This window comes from Melanerpes formicivorus, unplaced genomic scaffold, assembly GCF_026170545.1.
Source record: "Melanerpes formicivorus ecotype bairdi unplaced genomic scaffold, bMelFor1.0.p_v2 SCAF_1, whole genome shotgun sequence".
Classification (NCBI taxonomy): Eukaryota; Metazoa; Chordata; class Aves; order Piciformes; family Picidae; genus Melanerpes; species Melanerpes formicivorus.
The window spans coordinates 17,404,701-17,423,315 of record NW_027142353.1 but is presented as its reverse complement, the minus strand read 5'-3'; the positions used below and the strand labels follow the sequence as shown (position 1 = coordinate 17,423,315).

Here is an 18,615-nt window from a genome sequence, read left to right as displayed (position 1 = left end):
TTATTCTGATTCTTTTCCTTTCTTGGTTTTGAATTATTTTTCAATTATTCAGTTTCATCACGGAGCAGAAGAGCTTTCAATGAAGTAATGAGAGTTAAAGACTGCTTAAGGGGAAATAGCAGAGAGAATTTGTTTCATATGTACACAAAGTAATACCACAGTGTGATTTCTTGTCCAGCAGCAAAAATATGTAGCAGAAATGGGAATTTTTGAGAAATACAGGCAAGTAGTAGTTTTTGCTCACAGGATGACCTTAGTACCACAGCTTCATATTGAGGGAAATGCTTATTTCAATATAGTCTTACCATTACAAAATAACACCAATATGTGTTTCCTGCTCTGATCTGATAAAATACTACCTTCCTTTGATTAAGATAAATTACTAGATTGTACCCTTTGAGTCATACTGGTGTATTAACTACCAATCCAGCCTAAGATGATGTGATGTTAGTTTCTTGAACTAAATAATATAGACTGCATTCTTTTACTCCCTATTTATCCTTTTAACTATTTGGTTTTGGTTCTTATACAACTGCTAATTCATCAATATCTTGTTGGCTGTCCTAGTATTTGAACATGTAAACCAAGAAATGACATGTATCAAAAAGTATGAGATATGTTTTGTGTTACCATTTGTGTGCAAAAGTTTACTGTTTTGATTTTGGCATGCTAGGAGAATAACGTGTAAATTAATATGATCATTTGTTACTTCCAGAGATGGTGGCATCAATACAATGCAGTTAATACAGTATGTTATGATGTCTGTGATGATTTGTATTCCATATGCCTACTATATTTGGGCAGTTTGCAAATACTTTGCATTTCACTTTACAATTCCATATCTAGAGCGCTACTACCCAAGATAGAAAATTACTTCTGAGTAATTCTGAGGGTGCTTATGGATCAACCAGAAAATTAATCCAGCCAGCTTGTTTCTTAACTGCAAAACTGGCTTTCCTTCCAAAACAGACTCCTTTTGTTTTGTGGGATATGGGTCAAATGTCTAGAACTAACCTGTAGCTGAATCCTGTCTTTTTTTTATGTGTGTGAACGAATATGATTTTTCAAGTGATTTGAGTAAGAGGAAGAGTAAATGATGACTCACCAGTGAGTCATGGTAACTCTTCAGAGGCTAAATAAAATATGTTCAGTTGATCTAAAGGAAGAAGGAATAGTTAAATTGTGAATGCCTAAGTGAAGAAGTTTTATGTTGTATATTGTAGCAGGCTGGTAGAGTAGAAAGGGTCTGGTCAGTGAGTCAGCTTTGCAAAACAAAGGTTGCATAGAGATAACTGAATTTTAGAAAAAGATGAAGAACAGTGATGACATGTGTTAGCATCTTACTAATGAACAATAAATGAAACCTGAAACTAGGAGAAAGATTCTAGCAAGTAGAGTAGGAAAGATGCAGATTAGCTTAGCAGTGGGAAAAGAAAGGAACTTGAAACTGGTTTACAATGGAGATGAGCAGTTTATGTAATAATCATTGGATAGTCTTGCCATTACAAAAAATAAAGCTTTTTGTAAGGAGAGGTAGTTGTCTGAATCCTGTCTTCATGAGGGAATTGTAAAATGTTTGATTGGATGATTGGTCTCGTAATGAACTGAAAGTTGCAATGATTATGCTAAGAGATATCCATGTACAAGAGGAACCTCTCTTTTTCCTTCAAGATGCACAATGGCTGAGTTAAATTCTTGGTTTTATTTGCTCAGGGAAGCTGAGATTATTACAGTGAATTGTAATACCAAAAACATAATCTATAATGTTTCTAACTACTCATGCCCAGACTGAGCACTTTCATATTTATTTTGTGCATTAATTGGTGCATGATGTTGCCCACAGATCTCATTTCTGGTGCTTCCAAATACAAAGTTACCAGTTTTGTCTAGGCTGGCTGGCAAGCAAGGGTCTCTGTATTGAGCTGGGGTTGCTTAGCCTGGGGAAGAGGAGGCTCAGGGGAGACCTTGTTGCTGTCTACATCTACCTGAAGGGAGGCTGTAGCCAGGTGGGAGTTGGTCTCTTCTCCCAGGAAATCACCAACAGAACAAGAGGACACAGTCTCAAGCTGCACCACAGGAGGTTTAGGCTGGATGTTAGGAAGTTCTTCACCTAAAGAGTGATAGGCTATTGGAATGGGCTGCCCAGGGAGGTGGTGGAGTAACCATCGCTGGAGGTATTTAAGAGGAGACTGGATGAGGCCATGGTTTAGTTGATTAGGTAGCGTTGGGTGATAGGTTGGACTTGATGATCTCGGAGGTCTTTTCCAACCTGGTTAATTCTATTCTATTCCTGTTCCTATTCTGTTCTATTCTATTCTATTCTATTCTATTCTATTCTATTCTATTCTATTCTATTCTATTCTATTCTATTCTATTCTATTCTATTCTATCCCATCCTATTCTATTCTATCCCATCCTGTCCTATCCTATCCCATCCTGTCCTATTCCATTCTATGCAAACTTCAGGATTTTTCTTGATTCCCCCCACCTCCCTCCTTTATTCCTGCATTCCTGTGACATACTGGCAGTTAGATACCTGACTGTTGGGTAACATACCTCATACCTTAATGCTTTTGCTGTTATTGAGAGGCCTCAGGCACTGGGGTGTCTTGTTCACATGTAGCAAAAATATTGAGGACAATAGATAATTTCTTTGAGTCCTGGGTTCTAGCAGGCAGAGGATCCCAACTGTAAAGGGTGGTCATGTTCCAAGGAATTACCTAATTACGGCAGCGTCTGGAAGGCCTGTAAGACACAGACCACTGAAGTAACTTAGTAACTTGAATTGCAAGTGCACTGTTTACATGCTCTGTATTGTCTGCAGCTGATTTTATAAGTGATATTTTTAGCTCCCCCAAAATGTACACGATTGTGAATTTGTTAGGTTAATGTTTTTATGAAGAACTTAAATGAAGAAAAATACAGCGCTGCAGTTCATAAGTGTCATGAGTCACTCTGAATAAGAGTACTATTTCTGCAAGTTTAATCCCACAGAACTTCCACTGACAACAGCAGGTATTTTTGCAGAAGTAACATTTAGCTTCCTACTAATTTTTTCATATATTGTAGAACCATTTTTTCTGTGTTTTGTACATATATAGACTAATGTTAAAATATTTTCTTTTCATTTGCATTTATATTTGTCCTTTCAATAGTGTGTTTCTTTTATGAGAAGTACTTGCTCCTGATTCTTCTCTGCTAGTAGTTTCTATACCCCTGCTTATTTTTTCCAAGGTTGTTCTTTTCTTCATGCCATTTGAAGTAAAGATATGATTGTTGTAGAGCCCACTATTACAGTAAGACTTTGGGATGGACATAGTGTCTATATAGTGTTCAAAGTCTAGAATGTAATCTTTTGGGTTCCAGAGATTTTCTGTTGTGTTTGGAAACTTATTTTCTAACCCACGTGACTGATATTAACTTCCTAAACATGAAGTGGGCATAAACTTAGTTTAGAGTCAGCATGTATTTGTGTCAATGGCCTTTCTTGGCACACACACAGCTCATGTTTCTTTCAGAAGTTACTCATGGCGCTTGAATGGATGTTCCTGATATAGTATAATGACCAAAGGGCTGGGACAAAGGACTCTGGAAAAAGAAAGAGAGAGGTTGAAAGGGATGAGGGGATGTGATGGTTTAAAGCTTTTCCCAGAGACCAAAAGCCCAATAGAAACAGATTTAGATTTTCCTCCCCCTATCCATTTTTCCCAGTAGCTTAAAGGCAAATTGAGCAGGAGAAAGGAAAGGTAAAATCACAAAAATAAATGGTCTGGAATTGGTTTAGAAGTAAAAAGGTAATTTATATATAGATATATATATATAGATATATATATATATATATATCAGTAACAGGGGAGGTTACAAAGGTATAAGGAAAAGGGTAAATACAAAAATATACAAAACCAGGCCCAGCTGGCATTGGATTCCCTTGATGTAAGTGGATGCAGTCTTAGGAGTGGTTTGGAAGCCACATGGAGGTAGGCTTCACCACGTGGTCAATGCAGGAAGCACGAGGGTAGCAGAGAGGTGCATCAAGTAGGTGAAGTGCAGGGGAAAGAGCAAGAACCAAGAAATGTCTGTTTAAATAGGCTTGCTGGACAGGAAGGGGGAGTGGAATAGACCTGTGACCCAGGGGACCCCTCCTCTTGGGAGGGGGAAAACCAAGTCTCTCTCTGCCCACCTGGATCAGGTTTCTTTGGTCCACCTCGGGGCTGGGTTCTTTTCACCCCCCCATCAAAAAAGGGTGTAACCTGGGACAGGGGGAAAGCAAAAATGAGAGAAAAAAAGAGAAGTGATGGAAGATAATCAAGTTAAATCCTTCAATAAGAGTATGTTTTCCACTTGTAGATGTTGAATCTATGTGTTATCAAATAATTAACATAACTGAAAGAATTAAGTACCAGTTCTTTGGATGCTTGCACCTGTCTAGTGAAATACAAGACCAGAAATCTCTCCAGTGATTATGAGCTTCAGGAACAAGGGTTTGATTACTCACAGAATAACAAAGAGTTTAGGTATGACAGGACTTCTGGTAGTCATCTAGTTCAACCTAGGTTCAAATGTTGTCCAACAGGAACAGAGTACTTAGGGCTGTGTGCCAAAGCTTTATCTCTGAGGATGGAGATTCTAGCTCTCAGCAACCTGGTATGGTACTGAACTATCATTACCCACAGATGGACTTGCTCCATATCAATACCTTTCTTGAAGCAAGGAGCCCAAAAGTAGACACAATGATTGAAGTTCAGACTCAGAAGTGGTGAGTAATCCCTTCTCTTGGCTTGGTCACTACATGCTTGATGGTGCAATCCTGTATGTGATTGACCTTTCCTGTAGTGGTGAACTGCTAATTAACAGTCAAAGGATTCTCCAACTTCTTGTCTGCAAATCTGTTTTCTGGCTGGTCTGTACCACTGCACAGGGTTATTCCAATCCAGGTAGAAAACACCACAGTTGCTTTTGTTCAATTCCTTAAGGTTTCTGTCAGCCCATTTCTCCAGCCCATCAGTGAATATCAGCCTTGCTCTCCAAAGTATTGACTGCTCCTTCCAATTTGGTGTTGTTCGCCAACTTGCTGAGTGCACTCTGTCCTATCATCCAGGTCATGAATAAAGATAATTAATGGTGTTTGCCGTAGTGTGGATCCCTGACAGAACTTGATAGACACTGGCTGCCACTTTGACTTTGTACTGTTAGTTAGAACCCTTTGAGTTTGGCAGTGCAGGCAGTTTCCCTCATATCTGCATATTCAGTCTGTATCTCTCCATTTTTTTTCTCAAAGGATACAAAAGGAGAACGAATCAAAGACCAACAACATTTGTTGCCTTCCCCTTCCTCCTCCACAGTGCCAGAGTCACCCTTGGTAAATCACAGAATCGTAGAATTGTTTCGGTTGGAAAAGAGCTCTAAAATCATTGAGTACAATCATCAAACCCAAACATGGGATATTAGCAATCACTTGTCCATCGCATGGCTGGTAGTGGCTTCCAGGGGATTTGCTCTGTAATTTTTTCAGGAACAAAGGTGAGACTTGTACCTTCCTGAATCTTCTTTTTGCCCACCCTGAAGAAGGGTGTGACATTTGCATTTTTCTGGTCATCAGGAACCTGCCCTGATCACCACAGTGTTTCAGTGATGGGTCCTGCATCTGGGTCAAGGCAATCCCAGGCACAAATCCAGGCTGGGCAGTGACTGGCTGGAAAGCAGCCCTGAGGAGAGAGACTTGGGGGTGCTGGTGGACGAGAAGCTCAACATGAGCTCTCAGTGTGCACTTGCAGCCCGCAAAGCCAATCAGATCCTGGGCTGCATCAGGAGAAGTGTGGCCAGCAGTTTGAGGGAGGTGATTTTCCCCCTCTGCTCAGCTCTGTTGAGACCCCACCTGGAGTACTGTGTCCAGTTCTGGAGCCCCTATTACAAGAGGGATATGGAGGTGCTGGAACGTGTCCAGAGAAGGGCCACGAGGATGATCAGAGGGCTGGAGCACCTCTCCTGTGAGGACAGACTGAAGGAGTTGGGGCTGTTCAGTCTGGAGAAGAGAAGGCTCTGAGGTGACCTAATTGTGGCCTTCCAGTATCTGAAGGGGGCCTACAGGAAGGCTGGGGAGGGACTTCTCAGGATCTCAGGTAGTGATAGGACTAGGGGGAATGGAATGAAGCTGGAGGCGGGGAGATTCAGGCTGGATGTGAGGAAGAAGTTCTTCACCATGAGAGTGGTGAAGCCCTGGAATGGGTTGTCCAGGGAGGTGGTTGAGGCCCTGTCCCTGGAGGTGTTTAAGCCCAGGCTGGTCGAGGCTCTGGCCAGCCTGATCTAGTGTGGGGTGTCTCTGCCCATGGCAGGGGGCTTGGAAGTAGATAATCCTTGTGGTCCCTTCCAACCCTGAATGATACTATGATACTATGTTTGCTATCTCCCTTAGCACTCTGAGGTACAATCCCACCTGGTGCTGTTGACTCCTGTATGGCCAGCTGGGCTTAAGAACATACTCTTTTCTGACAAGAAGAAGGCTGAGCTGCTGGACTGATACTTTGCCTCAGTATTTGATAAGGATACAAGTTGCTGCATAGTGGTTCAGCTCCTGGAACAGGAAGACAGGCCTACTACAAGGAACATCTGAGGGAGTTGGGTTGTTCAGTCTGGAGAAGAAGAGGCTGAAGGGAGACTTCAAAACCGAAACCTGATGTCTTTCAAAGCATACATCTGTGGTGCCTATGCACTTACTGTTTCAGGAGTAAAGGTTCATCGCTAAGTTTCCCCTAGCTAGTTCCTCCAGATTGTCAGATAGTGATCATGCTGGACTTCGAATTACACACATCACTACCCTTGGGAATTGGACTGGTGCTATCTATGATGTCTATTGACATAAGTGGTGATTTTTAACATTTAAGGAACCTTTCCACATTCTCTAATCTCTGTTTTTTTAAAACACACTTGCTGTCATGGGAAATTCCTTGTTGTACTTTCCCTTCTTATGACTGAGTGTGCTCTTGCATGTGAAATCTCATGTCTGAGTCGCTGCTTGTCACAGGAGTGAAAAATCCTGAAAAGCATGCCACAATTTTGGTACTCTTTGAGGCCATTTGCTAGGATTAGAAAGAAACAGTTTAAAATTCCTTTTCTAAGAAGGCAAAAAATATTTTTTCCTTTGTCTTTCTTCTCATTTCACTTACAAACCCTTATTTGTTCCAGTGAGTATTGTCTACAATGGAAGCACTTCTGAAGAAGAAATTTTTTTTGGTAGCCTTCTTAGAGCTCTGCCTAAACTCGATAATTTGAATGTATATTAAGAATGTGTTGTGTGTATTTTTACACGTGATTTTTGTTTATATAAGAAGATTTATATGCAAAATTTAACATTTTCCAGTAGTTTTTGAGCTAGCATTCTACATAAATGCAAGTGTGTCTGTGTAAAACAGATGGTACTAAAAATGTCTTTATAACTAAACTGCATTTCAGTCCTCAGAGACTTTTCAGCAAGTCGAACTTCATATATAACAAACAAAATTATAATGAAATGCTCTTAAGCCACAGCCCATTAAATGAGTAAAAATTATATTTGAAGAGGTTGGTTTTTTTCATAGCTGTGGGTTTTGGATTTGGCAGTTATTCAGGAAATGTAAGTTTTAATATTCAGTCCATCATTTCACATTGTATTACTCCTATCAGTAGTTCCCCTGAAAGGGAAATTATTTTTGAGTGATGACTTCAGGTTATTTAGGTCCTGGCTTGTGCTGTTTGCAGAATTCATGCTGAATAAAATAAGATTCCTTTCATGCAAAGGCCTGTGGAAACTGCAACTCCAGAAAGTTTTGATAAGATGATGAACAGTGAAAAATCACCCCTTGCAGCACCCCACACCTGTCAGACACCAGACAGTACAGGACCACAGGCAAGGACTCAGCTGGGGCAGATGTGCACGCTGCTGATAGCCTCCTACTGCCTGCTGCCTGCAGTTTGCTGCCTGGAGGTCACTGCGATCACAGCTCCGCTGGTGGAGCAGGCTGTGTCTACCTGAAGTGAGCTTTTTGCCTTCCCTCTCTCCATCCTAGGAAGTACTTTTCTCCAAGGATCTCCCTTAGCCATGCCTTTACCACTGATTCTGCTGTGGTCTCTCCCATTGTCTTTACATGGTTTAGTTTTCTGGGTGTTTTGTGATGAGGAACACAAGCTTTGTATCTCGATATGTAAAGAAATACACTAGTTTATACGTTCACAAGCTCAGTCTAGGCATCTGGTAGTGGTAACAGGTACTTGAGTCTTAAATTCTGTGGAATAGCTTCCAATGAGAGGTTACTAATTTGATGAACATCTTGTGCTGTGATTAAGGTAACCTGCCTGGATGTGTTCCTGTGTGATCTGGTTTATGCAATCCTGCTCTGGTAAAGGGCATTGGACTAGATGATCTTTCTATCTTTCTAGGTCCCTTCCAACCCCTAACATTCTGTGATTCTGTGAAGTGAATTATTTGTAGGGCCATGGAAGTCACTGGCAAAGAGAAGCTAAATCAAACTCACTAATCCCCTCTTAGATACTACAGTCTATTGCCAGTCTTCTCACTCCTTAAGCTTGGATAAATAATAGGAGCTTGACTTAATAAGTGAAGTGGTTTCCATAACCTTCTGGGAAAGTTATAATCCTTACCATTTGTCTGTTTGAATTGAAGAGATTTTGTTCTGGTGCATGAGACTGCTGCTATTCTTTCTATGTGCTGTATTTTATAGAAACAATCTGCTATTAGACTGATTATGTTGACTTCTCTGCTGCTTCCAGTCCTAAATATTTGGAAATAGGATATTTTTTGCCACCTGTTCTTTTCATTTGCTAACGAATCTACTATCCTGAATGCAAATATCTAAGGATTTGTTCTCATGGAAGACCTTTTCTTGCAAGGTGGTGTTAGGTTTTGATTGTTATGTACCTAGAATTAATTATTTTTGATTGTTTTACACAACTGTTGCTAGTATAATTCCTACTAACCATCTGTGTCTTTCTTTTTGCAGCTTGGGTCCTGTGTTTGCACTGTTTGTACCATTTTATTCCTCCATTCCAAGAGTGCAAGTGGCACAAGTATTAGGCCACTTTTCTATCACAAACAAGACACTGGTCTACATACTGGGTTTACAGGTATGATATGTACTATTGTAGTGGTTAGTATTTTTGTATGCCTATCTATGAATTATGATGCTTACACATGTGTGACTCCATATTTGTCTCATCAACTACAACACTGAAAAACAAATGTTTCCAGGGAGGTGGTCGAGGCCCCATCCCTGGAGGTGTTTAAGACCAGGCTGGATGAGGCTCTGGCCAGCCTGATCTAGTGTGGGGTGTCCCTGCCCGTGGCAGGGGGGTTGGAACTAGATGATCCTTGTGGTCCCTTCCAACCCTGAATGATACTATGATACTGTGATAATATGTATTTCTATACACTGAAGTGGTGGACAAGTGATCTGTTCTGCCATTGTCTTCTGTCCTGCACACAAAAATATAAGAGACAGTTCTACAAATATTTTATTTTGGTCAACAAAATTAACTAGATGAAAATAGATGAAAACAGAACCCAGTGCTAAGGCATATGAATCATTCACCTTTCTAATTTGCTTATATTCTTGACGTTATTTATTTTTCCCTTGTCTATTAGAGGTTAAACAAAGCTGTAGAATACAGTATTTTTCTGTAGTAAGACAGTTGGTCAATAATTGAGATTTTGCCTGAATTTCACCTTTATATAAATTGATACTACTTTTATATCAAGCAATACCATGTGACAGGTAATTTAAAGTAGTATGACTTAGAGTACAGCAACATCATGCAGTATTCTGTTAAATATGAGTGGAAAAACACAGTAGATGTTAAAAGAAAAAAAACAACAAATCACACCACCCACCCCAGCAGCCTATGTTGGACACGATGATCTTGAAGGTCTCTTCCAACCTGGTCTATTCTATTCTATTCTATTCTATTCTATTCTATTCTATTCTATTCTATTCTATTCTATTCTATTCTACTCTACTCTACTCTACTCTACTCTACTCTACTCTATTCTATAAATGAATGGATACTCATGTCACAACCTGAATTATGAAATAGGAGATGTGTGAACTTATGAGAAATTATACTGGTTTTTATATATTCTGGGGACTCAAAAATAACTCCAGCACTAGTAATGGAAAACACCACAGTTAGGTGAAACTTGGTAGAGATATTTTTAAATGAGTGGTCGTGGTGGTCAGTTGCAGAATATTGACTGATGCTCCACTGAATATTCTGATCATCCCTTTTGCTGTTTGGATTCCATACATTTCTGCCCCAGCATCATATTTTCTTGATCTTTCAGAAATTTAATTTCTCTCTTCCAAGCCCATCAATACCATTATTCCAGTCTTTGGGAAAGCCATGATACTATCTGAGTTCTTTTCCATCATGTCCTTTGCCTTTTGCTTTCATACACTGACCACCTGTGTTACAGATCACTGCTGTTAACCAGTCACTGTATCTTTGCCTGATCTTTCCCTGCTGTCATCACCCAGGGGCTGAGGGAAGAATAATTTGCCTTCTCATTTGCAAACTCTGCCTTTATCTCAAGGCACTCTTGGTGTAGTCAGAAGTCTAGAGAGAAGGTGTTGTCATGGCATCATGCAGAACTGGTTTAGTAACCAGTATTGGTCTAATTTTCAGCCCATTTTTCCAGCTGGTAAATACTTTCTCTGGGTGGTTAATGATATATTTAACTAGAAATGATGGGCTGCCCTCTTGGCTTTTCAGAATTTTTCTAAAATCCTAAAAAACCCAGCCTATTTCTGTGATTTCATGTGGACAAATGTGCCACTGAGTGAGAATGTTATTTCTTTAATTTTGATGCTCATGCTTAGTCTCTGGGGACTGCATGTCTGAGAGCTTCACTTGCACTGCCTGCCCTGCTTGGAACTCTTCTCCTGTTGCTGCTGAGTCATTTCCTTTGCTTCAGTCTATCTTTCAGACTTGTTTTTCTGTGCAGTCTATAACTGACATCCTGTTACACTTAGTATGCTATATGAAAATAAAATGTATTGTTCTGTGGAAGGAGAACAATTGTTGGATCCTCATGTTTTTTCCACTTTTGCTACTTCTGGAATACATCTTTTTTTAAATGTTAAACTGAATTTTCACAGAGATAAATCTCTGATTTCTCCTGTTGTCATGATAAGTACCTAGCCAATATAATACTGCAATGTAGTAGTTCAGGCAACAACTTTGTAAAATTAAAATTTTAAATCACTGTTCTTGTCTTCTAGCTTTTAACCTCTGGTTCCTACATCTGGATTTTAGCCTTAAGTGGATTGGTAAGTCTTACTGCTCTAAAAATCCTATGTTGGTTAAACATTAGTATACAATCACTTTATTATATTTGGGCTCAAAAAGAAAAAAAAATACTAATTAGTGTTTTTATTTGTGATGGCAAGTAGGAAGTTTTCATCTTCAGCTTCTAAAGGTGTAAACCATAGGTTTGCTGGTGATAAACTGACAGAAAATCAAGGAGCTGGCTGATACTTGCAGGTCTCTTCCAGCCTGGTTGATTTCTGTGATTCTCTGCTCCCCTGAAATGCTAGAAATGTTTACCTGTTCACTTGTTATTTTTCATTTTTCAGCAAACTTCAAGCTTTTATTCATAAAAAACAGCTTTTAAGCTCTTTGCTGTCAGAATTTTTCATGTTTTGCCAGTAAGGAGAAAGTTCTTCACAGAGAGAGTTGTTAGCCATTGGAATGGGCTGTTCAAGGAGATGGTGGAGTCACCGTCCCTGGAGGTGTTCAAGAGAGGATTGGATGTGGCACTTGGTGCCATGGTTTTAGTAGTCATGAGGTCTGTGGTGACAGGTTGGACTTGATGATCTTTGAGGTCTTTTCCAGCCTTACTGATTCTATGATTCTCCTAGGACATCTGTAATATAGCTGTTTCTTACTATGATAGTAACAGTAAAGGTGCAAAATCACTTCTTCACACAAGCCAGATAAACTCAGTGTGGTCTGTGTCTTTCCTTTCAATTGTGTTCTTAATACTAAGGCACTTAGTGCTAAAACAGATTGTGCTAATTGTTCCAGACTGTTAGATACTGCTAAGCATATTTAGAAATTTCACAAACATACAAATTAGGAACTCAGACTGATTTCTTGACCTAAAACAAAAATTTGTTTACTTTTCAGACACTGAAAGTGTCACCTCTTAGAAAAGTTCATTACTATGTTCATTCAATCTTTAGAAGAGCTTGAATTGTACTCTTGCTACTTACAACCTGCTAATTGGAATTTGCAGTGAGCTCAGGGTGAAGTGCTTGTAGACCCTTCACATATTGTCACTATACCTCAGTAGTTTCACCTCTAACCATTTGCACTGACTGTTCCAAAATATTCTGTGAGCTCACAGGATAGCTAACAAGAGTGATGAAGCAGTAAATAGTGAAATCTGCTCAGCAATTTGATCTGACTATAATTACCAATGAAAATAGGACAACTAACAAACCAGAATTACACTCTTGTGGAGGTCAGCCCAAGCTTCTGTGCCTGCCTGAAGATCTGTGACTTCCTCCAAACGCACTACCCTTCCTGTTACTCTTCTGGCTCTTTAAATAGCCTTTCCTTTTGAACAGGTGTTCATTAGAGAGGGAAGGAAAGGAAAGGCATTTTAACTCCCTCTTTCCTGGTGGCAGGAACTGTATGTATACTTGGTTATTCAGACTTATAAAGAAAGGCTCCAGTATTTTTTTTCCTAGTACATTGTGCAGTTCTTATTTTAATTCCCTTTAAGTGTACAGGTTAGTCAGGAGTGTAAGGTACCTTTCTCAGGTTTCTTTTTTACAAATTGGTTGGCAGTATGTTTTACATGTGTGTAAGTCCATAGGAATAAATTTCTCTGTGTCGCTTGAAAAGAAAAATGTTAAGTTTTCATGTTGCCTCAGTCAGCATGGATTAAGTCATCATCAGCGATGATGTGTTTTCACTCTCCATTTTTTTCTGCAGCCAGTGAAGAGCTGCACTACCATTTTGTAGTATGTGCTACAATTTGGAGAGAAATTTGCTATGAATTTCAGCCAGTTTTTGTACAGCATATCTGTCCCAGTTCTGTAAAAAAGAAGTCTCTTTTTCTCCTCCATTAAAAATTATAATTTGGCATCTTGTGAGAAAACCTGATTAAGGAGTAAAATGTCACAGGGTATTAAATAATTTCAAGAGGAATGGGAAAAGCTGTAAAGCCACCTTTTAGCACTACAGGTGGAGGTACTTGATAATATATTTATATGTACAGAAATATGTAGGTTGTCAATTCAATGCTAAGTCATTCCAACAACCTATGTATTTTTGTAATTGACATTTTCTACCATAGTATGTCCTTGCTGAAACAAGTTTTTGTGTATTTGTACAAATAGGCTGAGTAAGTGCATGAATACTGTCAGCTAGGTGTGATACTTAGTCATTAATTCATTGCCTGTTAGACACTTCACTGTTTGTGAAGTGACAATGTATTTTTAGCTCTGAGGATCACTTAGACACTCACATGACTGGACATGGTGCTGTTCTGCAATGTAGCTTTTATTGCACTTCTGCTTATGAGGATTATGAAAACGGACAATGCCGACATGATTTCTGAATTGTTGTCAGATTCTACTTTCTCTTCACCGTATTCCTGGTTTAGGCTTATTTAAAGTCTCACTATTTCTATTTTAGAATGTCATTAACTCTCTTAGACTAAACAGGATCTAACTTTCCAGGTACAAAATGTTGCACTGAAGTTTGATTTCTGTGGTCATACCTGCTAATGCTGTTAGACTTCTCTGTGAATTCCAGGCGTGGTGTAGAGCAGCTGGGAACTGAACCAGCCTGAGCTCTTGTTTTCAGTGGTTTGGAGTGATGCCATTATTACAGAAACATGTTTCTATGTGTATATGATGTATGCAGACAGGCAGTGATGTAGTGTGCATGGTGGCAGGGAATTTTAGACAGTTTGTAGTTGGACACTGGACTGTTCTCAGTGATGGAGGTTACAGCATGTGTTTTGTCATTGGAATACAGAAGTTCTAGTGTATCTGTCTTTGCTGTAAGACGTATCTTCCTAGATCTCCTCATTTTGAATCTACACAGGAATATACTCTTCAAGGCAGCTTCTTTACTCCAAGATGAAACTGGAGAAACTTCTTGATTTTTTTTTTTTGTTATGTCAGTCTGTGCCTGGTAATTTCAGTTGCTAATATGTTGTGTAAAACATGCTGTGTAAATACATGACAATTATTTACAAGGAAGGACAAATTTATGAAGTGGACTGTGGGTAAATTCACAAAATTGATGTAATCAGTAATCTGTAATATTGTTCTTCTTATAATTTGAGACCTATATGGTTTAATGTGATTTGTTTTACCAGGAATATGCCATACTTGGTACATACAGGGGTGGAGGGGTTGCCCTGAACATCAGGGAGGCTCTACATGCCATGGAACTAGAGATAAGAATGATCAGGTTGAGTGCCTGTGGGTGAAAATTAGAGGGAGGACCAACAAGGCAGATATCCTGGTTGGAGTCTGTTATAGACCACCCAACCAGGATAAAGAAGTTGATGAATTATTCTATAGGCAGCTAGAGGCTGTATCAAGATTGCCAGACCTTCTTCTTATGGGTGACTTTAACTTGCCTGATATCTGCTGGGAACTTAACGCATCAGAGAGGAGGCAGTCTAGAAGGTTCTTAGAATGTATGGAGGACAGCTTCTTATCCCAGTTGCTGTGTGAGCCTACTGGGGTAAGACTTAGCTTGACCTTCTTTTTACAAGCAGAGAAGGGCTGGTGGGAGATGTGGTGGTTGGAGGCTGTCTGGGGTCCAGTGACCATGAGATAATTGAGTTTTCAATATGCAGTCAAGCTAAGAGGGGCAGCAACAAAACCTCTACTCTGGACTTCCAGAGGGAGGACTTAAGGTTAATTAAGGAACTAACTCCGAAGGTACCTTGGGAAACAGCCCTTAAAAACAAAGGGGTCCAGGAGAGCTGGACCTACTTCAAGAAAGAATTCTTGAAGGCTCAGGAGCAGGCTGTGCCAATGTGCTGGAAGATGAGCTGCCGGGGCAGACAGCCAGCCTGGATGAGCAATGAACTTCTGAGCAAGGTAAAGGGAAAAATAGAGGGTGTATCATCTTTGGAAGGAAGGAGAGGTAACCCAAAAATGTTTAAGGATGTTGCTAGGTCATGCAGGAAAAAAATGAGAGAGGCAAAATCCCATTTAGAGCTTAGACTGGCCTCTGCTGTGAAGGACAAGAAATCCTTCTACAACTATATTAACGGCAAGAGGAGGGGCAAGGACAACCTCCACTCCTTGGTGGACAGGGAGGGGAATATTGAAACTAAAGAGGAGGAAAAGGCAGAGGTACTTAACACCTTCTTTGCCTCAATTTTTAATAGCAGAATAGGTTGTCTTCTGGAGAACTGGCTTCCTGAGCTGGCAGATGGAGTCAGGGAGCAGTATAGTTCCCCTGTGATCCAGGAGGAAGCAGTTAGAAACCTCCTTAGCCACTTGGATCCCCACAAGTCCATGGGACCAGATGGGATCCATCCCAGGGTGCTGAGAGAGCTGGCAGATGAGCTGGTCAAGCTGCTCTCCATCATTTTTCAACAGTCCTGGCTCACTGGAGAGGTCCCAGATGACTGGAAGCTGGCCAATGTGATGCCCATCCCCAAGAAGGGCCAATGGGATGAGCCAGGGAATTACAGACCTGTCAGCCTGACCTCAGTGCCAGGCAAGATTATGGAGGAGATCATCTTGAGTGCAATCATGCAACACTTACAGGATGGCCAAGGGATCAGGCCCAGCCAGCATGGATTTAGGAAGTACAGATCCTGCCTGACCAACCTGATCCCATTCTGTGATCAGGTGTCTGCCTGATGGATGTAGGGCAGGCTGTGGATGTAGTCAACCTGGACTTCAGCAAGGCCTTTGACACCATCCCCCACAGCAGACTCCTGGCCAAGCTGTCAGCCTGTGGCTTGGACAGGAGTACTCTGTGCTGGGTTAGGAAGTGGCTGGAGGGACCTTGGCAGGCTGGACAGATGGGCAGAGTCCAATGGCATGAGATTTAACACATCTAAGTGCCGGGTTCTACACATTGGCCACAACAGTTTAGGAAAGATGCTGAGTTGCTGGAACGTGTCCAGAGAAGGGCAACAAAGCTGGGGAGGGGTTTGGAGCACAAGCCCTATGAGGAGAGGCTGAGGGAGCTGGGGTTACTTAGCCTGGAGAAGAGGAGGCTCAGAAGAGACCTTATTGCTGTCTACAACTCCCTGAAGGGAGGTTGTAGCCAGGTGGGGGTTGGTCTCTTCTCCCAGGCAACCAGTATCAGAACAAGAAGACACAGTCTCAAGCTGCACCAGGGGGGGTTTAGGCTGAATGTTAGGAAGGAGTTCTTCATAGAGTGATTGACCATTGGAATGGGCTGCCCAGGGAGGTGGTGGAATCACCATCCCTGGAGGTGTTTAGGAAGAGACAGGATGAGGCGCTTGGTGCCATGGTTTAGTTGATTAGGTAGCGTTGGGTGATAGGTTGGACTCAATGATCTCAAAGGTCTTTTCCAACCTGGTTAATTCAATTAATTTCTAATTCTTTTCTACATCCCACATTCGTTTCTCATGATGGGGGCAGGGTGAGTGGTTATGTCGTGAACTTAGGAAACTTCTTATTAGGGATTTATCATGAAAGTCATACAACCTATTTCCGTTTGACTTTAAGCCAGAAACTCTTTCAATGAGTGTTTACAGAACTGTTTCCATATAATACATATCACTCAGTTTAGTGAAGGACAGAAACGGTCCACCTAGTATTTTTTTCTCTACAACAGGCAAAATGGTATCCACTTGAGTGTTTCATTGGATGCAAACATATCAATGAATGTTCTCTCAGTTTTTCTTTTTGCCCCTTAAAATCTCCTGCATTGTCATCTTAAGATTTCTTATTGCTATGCAGGAATGAGATTGGAGGGGCACATCAGGGCTCACTCAATCACAGCTACAGCATACCTGCTTCAAGAAGTAAGCTCAAGCTATAACCACCAGATGAGATATGCCCGCTGGGACATGCAGTTCTCTCTACTCATTAGTATAATGTTTTCATCATACAGATTACACTAAAGTTTCTGCTAACCATGTATCTAGGGCTATATTTCATAGAGCAAAGGTCTCTTTAAGGCCCTTTCTCTGATTTTAGTGTTGCAGGCTCTTTCCTTTTAACTAGTATCATTTATTTGTTTGCAAGGTGATCTGTACTGCATAAATGTAAGCATTTGGAATACCCAGAGTCTTCTGTGAACTGCCTTGAATTTGTATAGAGTTCAGTTCAAACCATAAGAAAACAAAATTGTCTTCACCTTTAAAAGGCTACATTTTCTAAACCCCTGTTTACTTTGAAGATTTCTCTAAGGTAAATGCAATAGCCTTCTCCATTGTTTCTGTGCTACAGTGTGATTTACTCTTCTCAGGTTTTATGGAAAGTCACACTTCTAATCCTTATGATATCAGAAGGCTGTAGAGAATCTCTAATTTAGAGCATGTCATTTAAAGGCCTGAGGTTAAAATAGAAAGTTCAAACAGTGCTAACTGCTTGGTTTTAATTTCAATTCTGATTTCTGAGTGCTTTAGTTCTTACTCACAATTTTGACATTACTAACTTCATTTTGCGTAGACTACAGATACCTAGTGTTAAATGCTCCCAAGCCTACTTTGGATTGTTTTGTGTTCTGTTTGTTAAGAACTTTCTGTTTGTTATTTGTTCAGCTGAGGTGGTTTTCTACAGCGAATTCCTGACTTCAGGATTGGCATTTATGGGGTAAGATGTAATTGGGCTGTGGAGCCAAATATTGAAATGAGTCTCTCACTTTGTTTGTTGTTGCTGTTCTTATCTTGAAAATAGTATGAAGTTAGTATCTCACCAGACATAAGAATAATTGATTTTCTTATTGTTCTTCCTTTTTCAGATCTTTCTTAAGTGCTTTTGAACAATTTTTAGTAAATTCTTTTTGCTATTTTAAAAACTGTTTTGAAGGGAAAGCAGAAGCTTTTTTATTACCCCACAGTGCAGTATCAACAAGTATCATCCTTTCTACATATTTAAAATTAGTATTAAATATGCACTGATGCATAAATATTCACATTTGCCTCTGCATTCATGTCCTGCCATGTGTCCTTCTTCCTCCAGTTAGTCTGGACATTCTCAAGTCATCCATGTTTAGTTTTAGGTAGATCTCTACTCAGTGTCAAAGTGTAATATTCCTTGAATGATTTTAAGACAAACTTGCTGGTGACATTTTGGAACTTGAGTTGTGATTTCTGGATATTTGACCCTGGCTTTACTGCTGGCATCAGTGCTATTCCTAATATCAGTGAGACTACTAATTCTGTCTATGCCTAAGTACTCTCCTAAGTAAAAGTATGTATTTTACGTGTAACTGTTGTGATTCCCCTTTGCCGACAGCACTGCCCACCAAAGGCTGAGTATTCTGGCATTTCACAGAATCACCAAGACTAACATCTGGTACATCGTTTCTGCTTAAGCAGGGCCACCCAGAGCTGGTTGCCTGGGACCATGAGCAGATAGATTTCAAATATCTCAAAGGATC

The 18,615-nt window shown here is 40.3% G+C and overlaps 1 protein-coding gene across 1 annotated transcript in view; it reads left to right on the top strand.

The window, feature by feature from the left end:
* Window positions 1–18,615, top strand: part of UBAC2 (UBA domain containing 2) — a 115,110-nt gene that overhangs the window by 61,254 nt on the left and 35,241 nt on the right. The window contains exons 5-6 of the mRNA XM_068165219.1: window positions 8,994–9,117; window positions 11,268–11,315. Coding sequence (XP_068021320.1) covers window positions 8,994–9,117; window positions 11,268–11,315 — 172 coding nt within the window. The remainder of the gene's footprint in view (window positions 1–8,993; window positions 9,118–11,267; window positions 11,316–18,615) is intronic.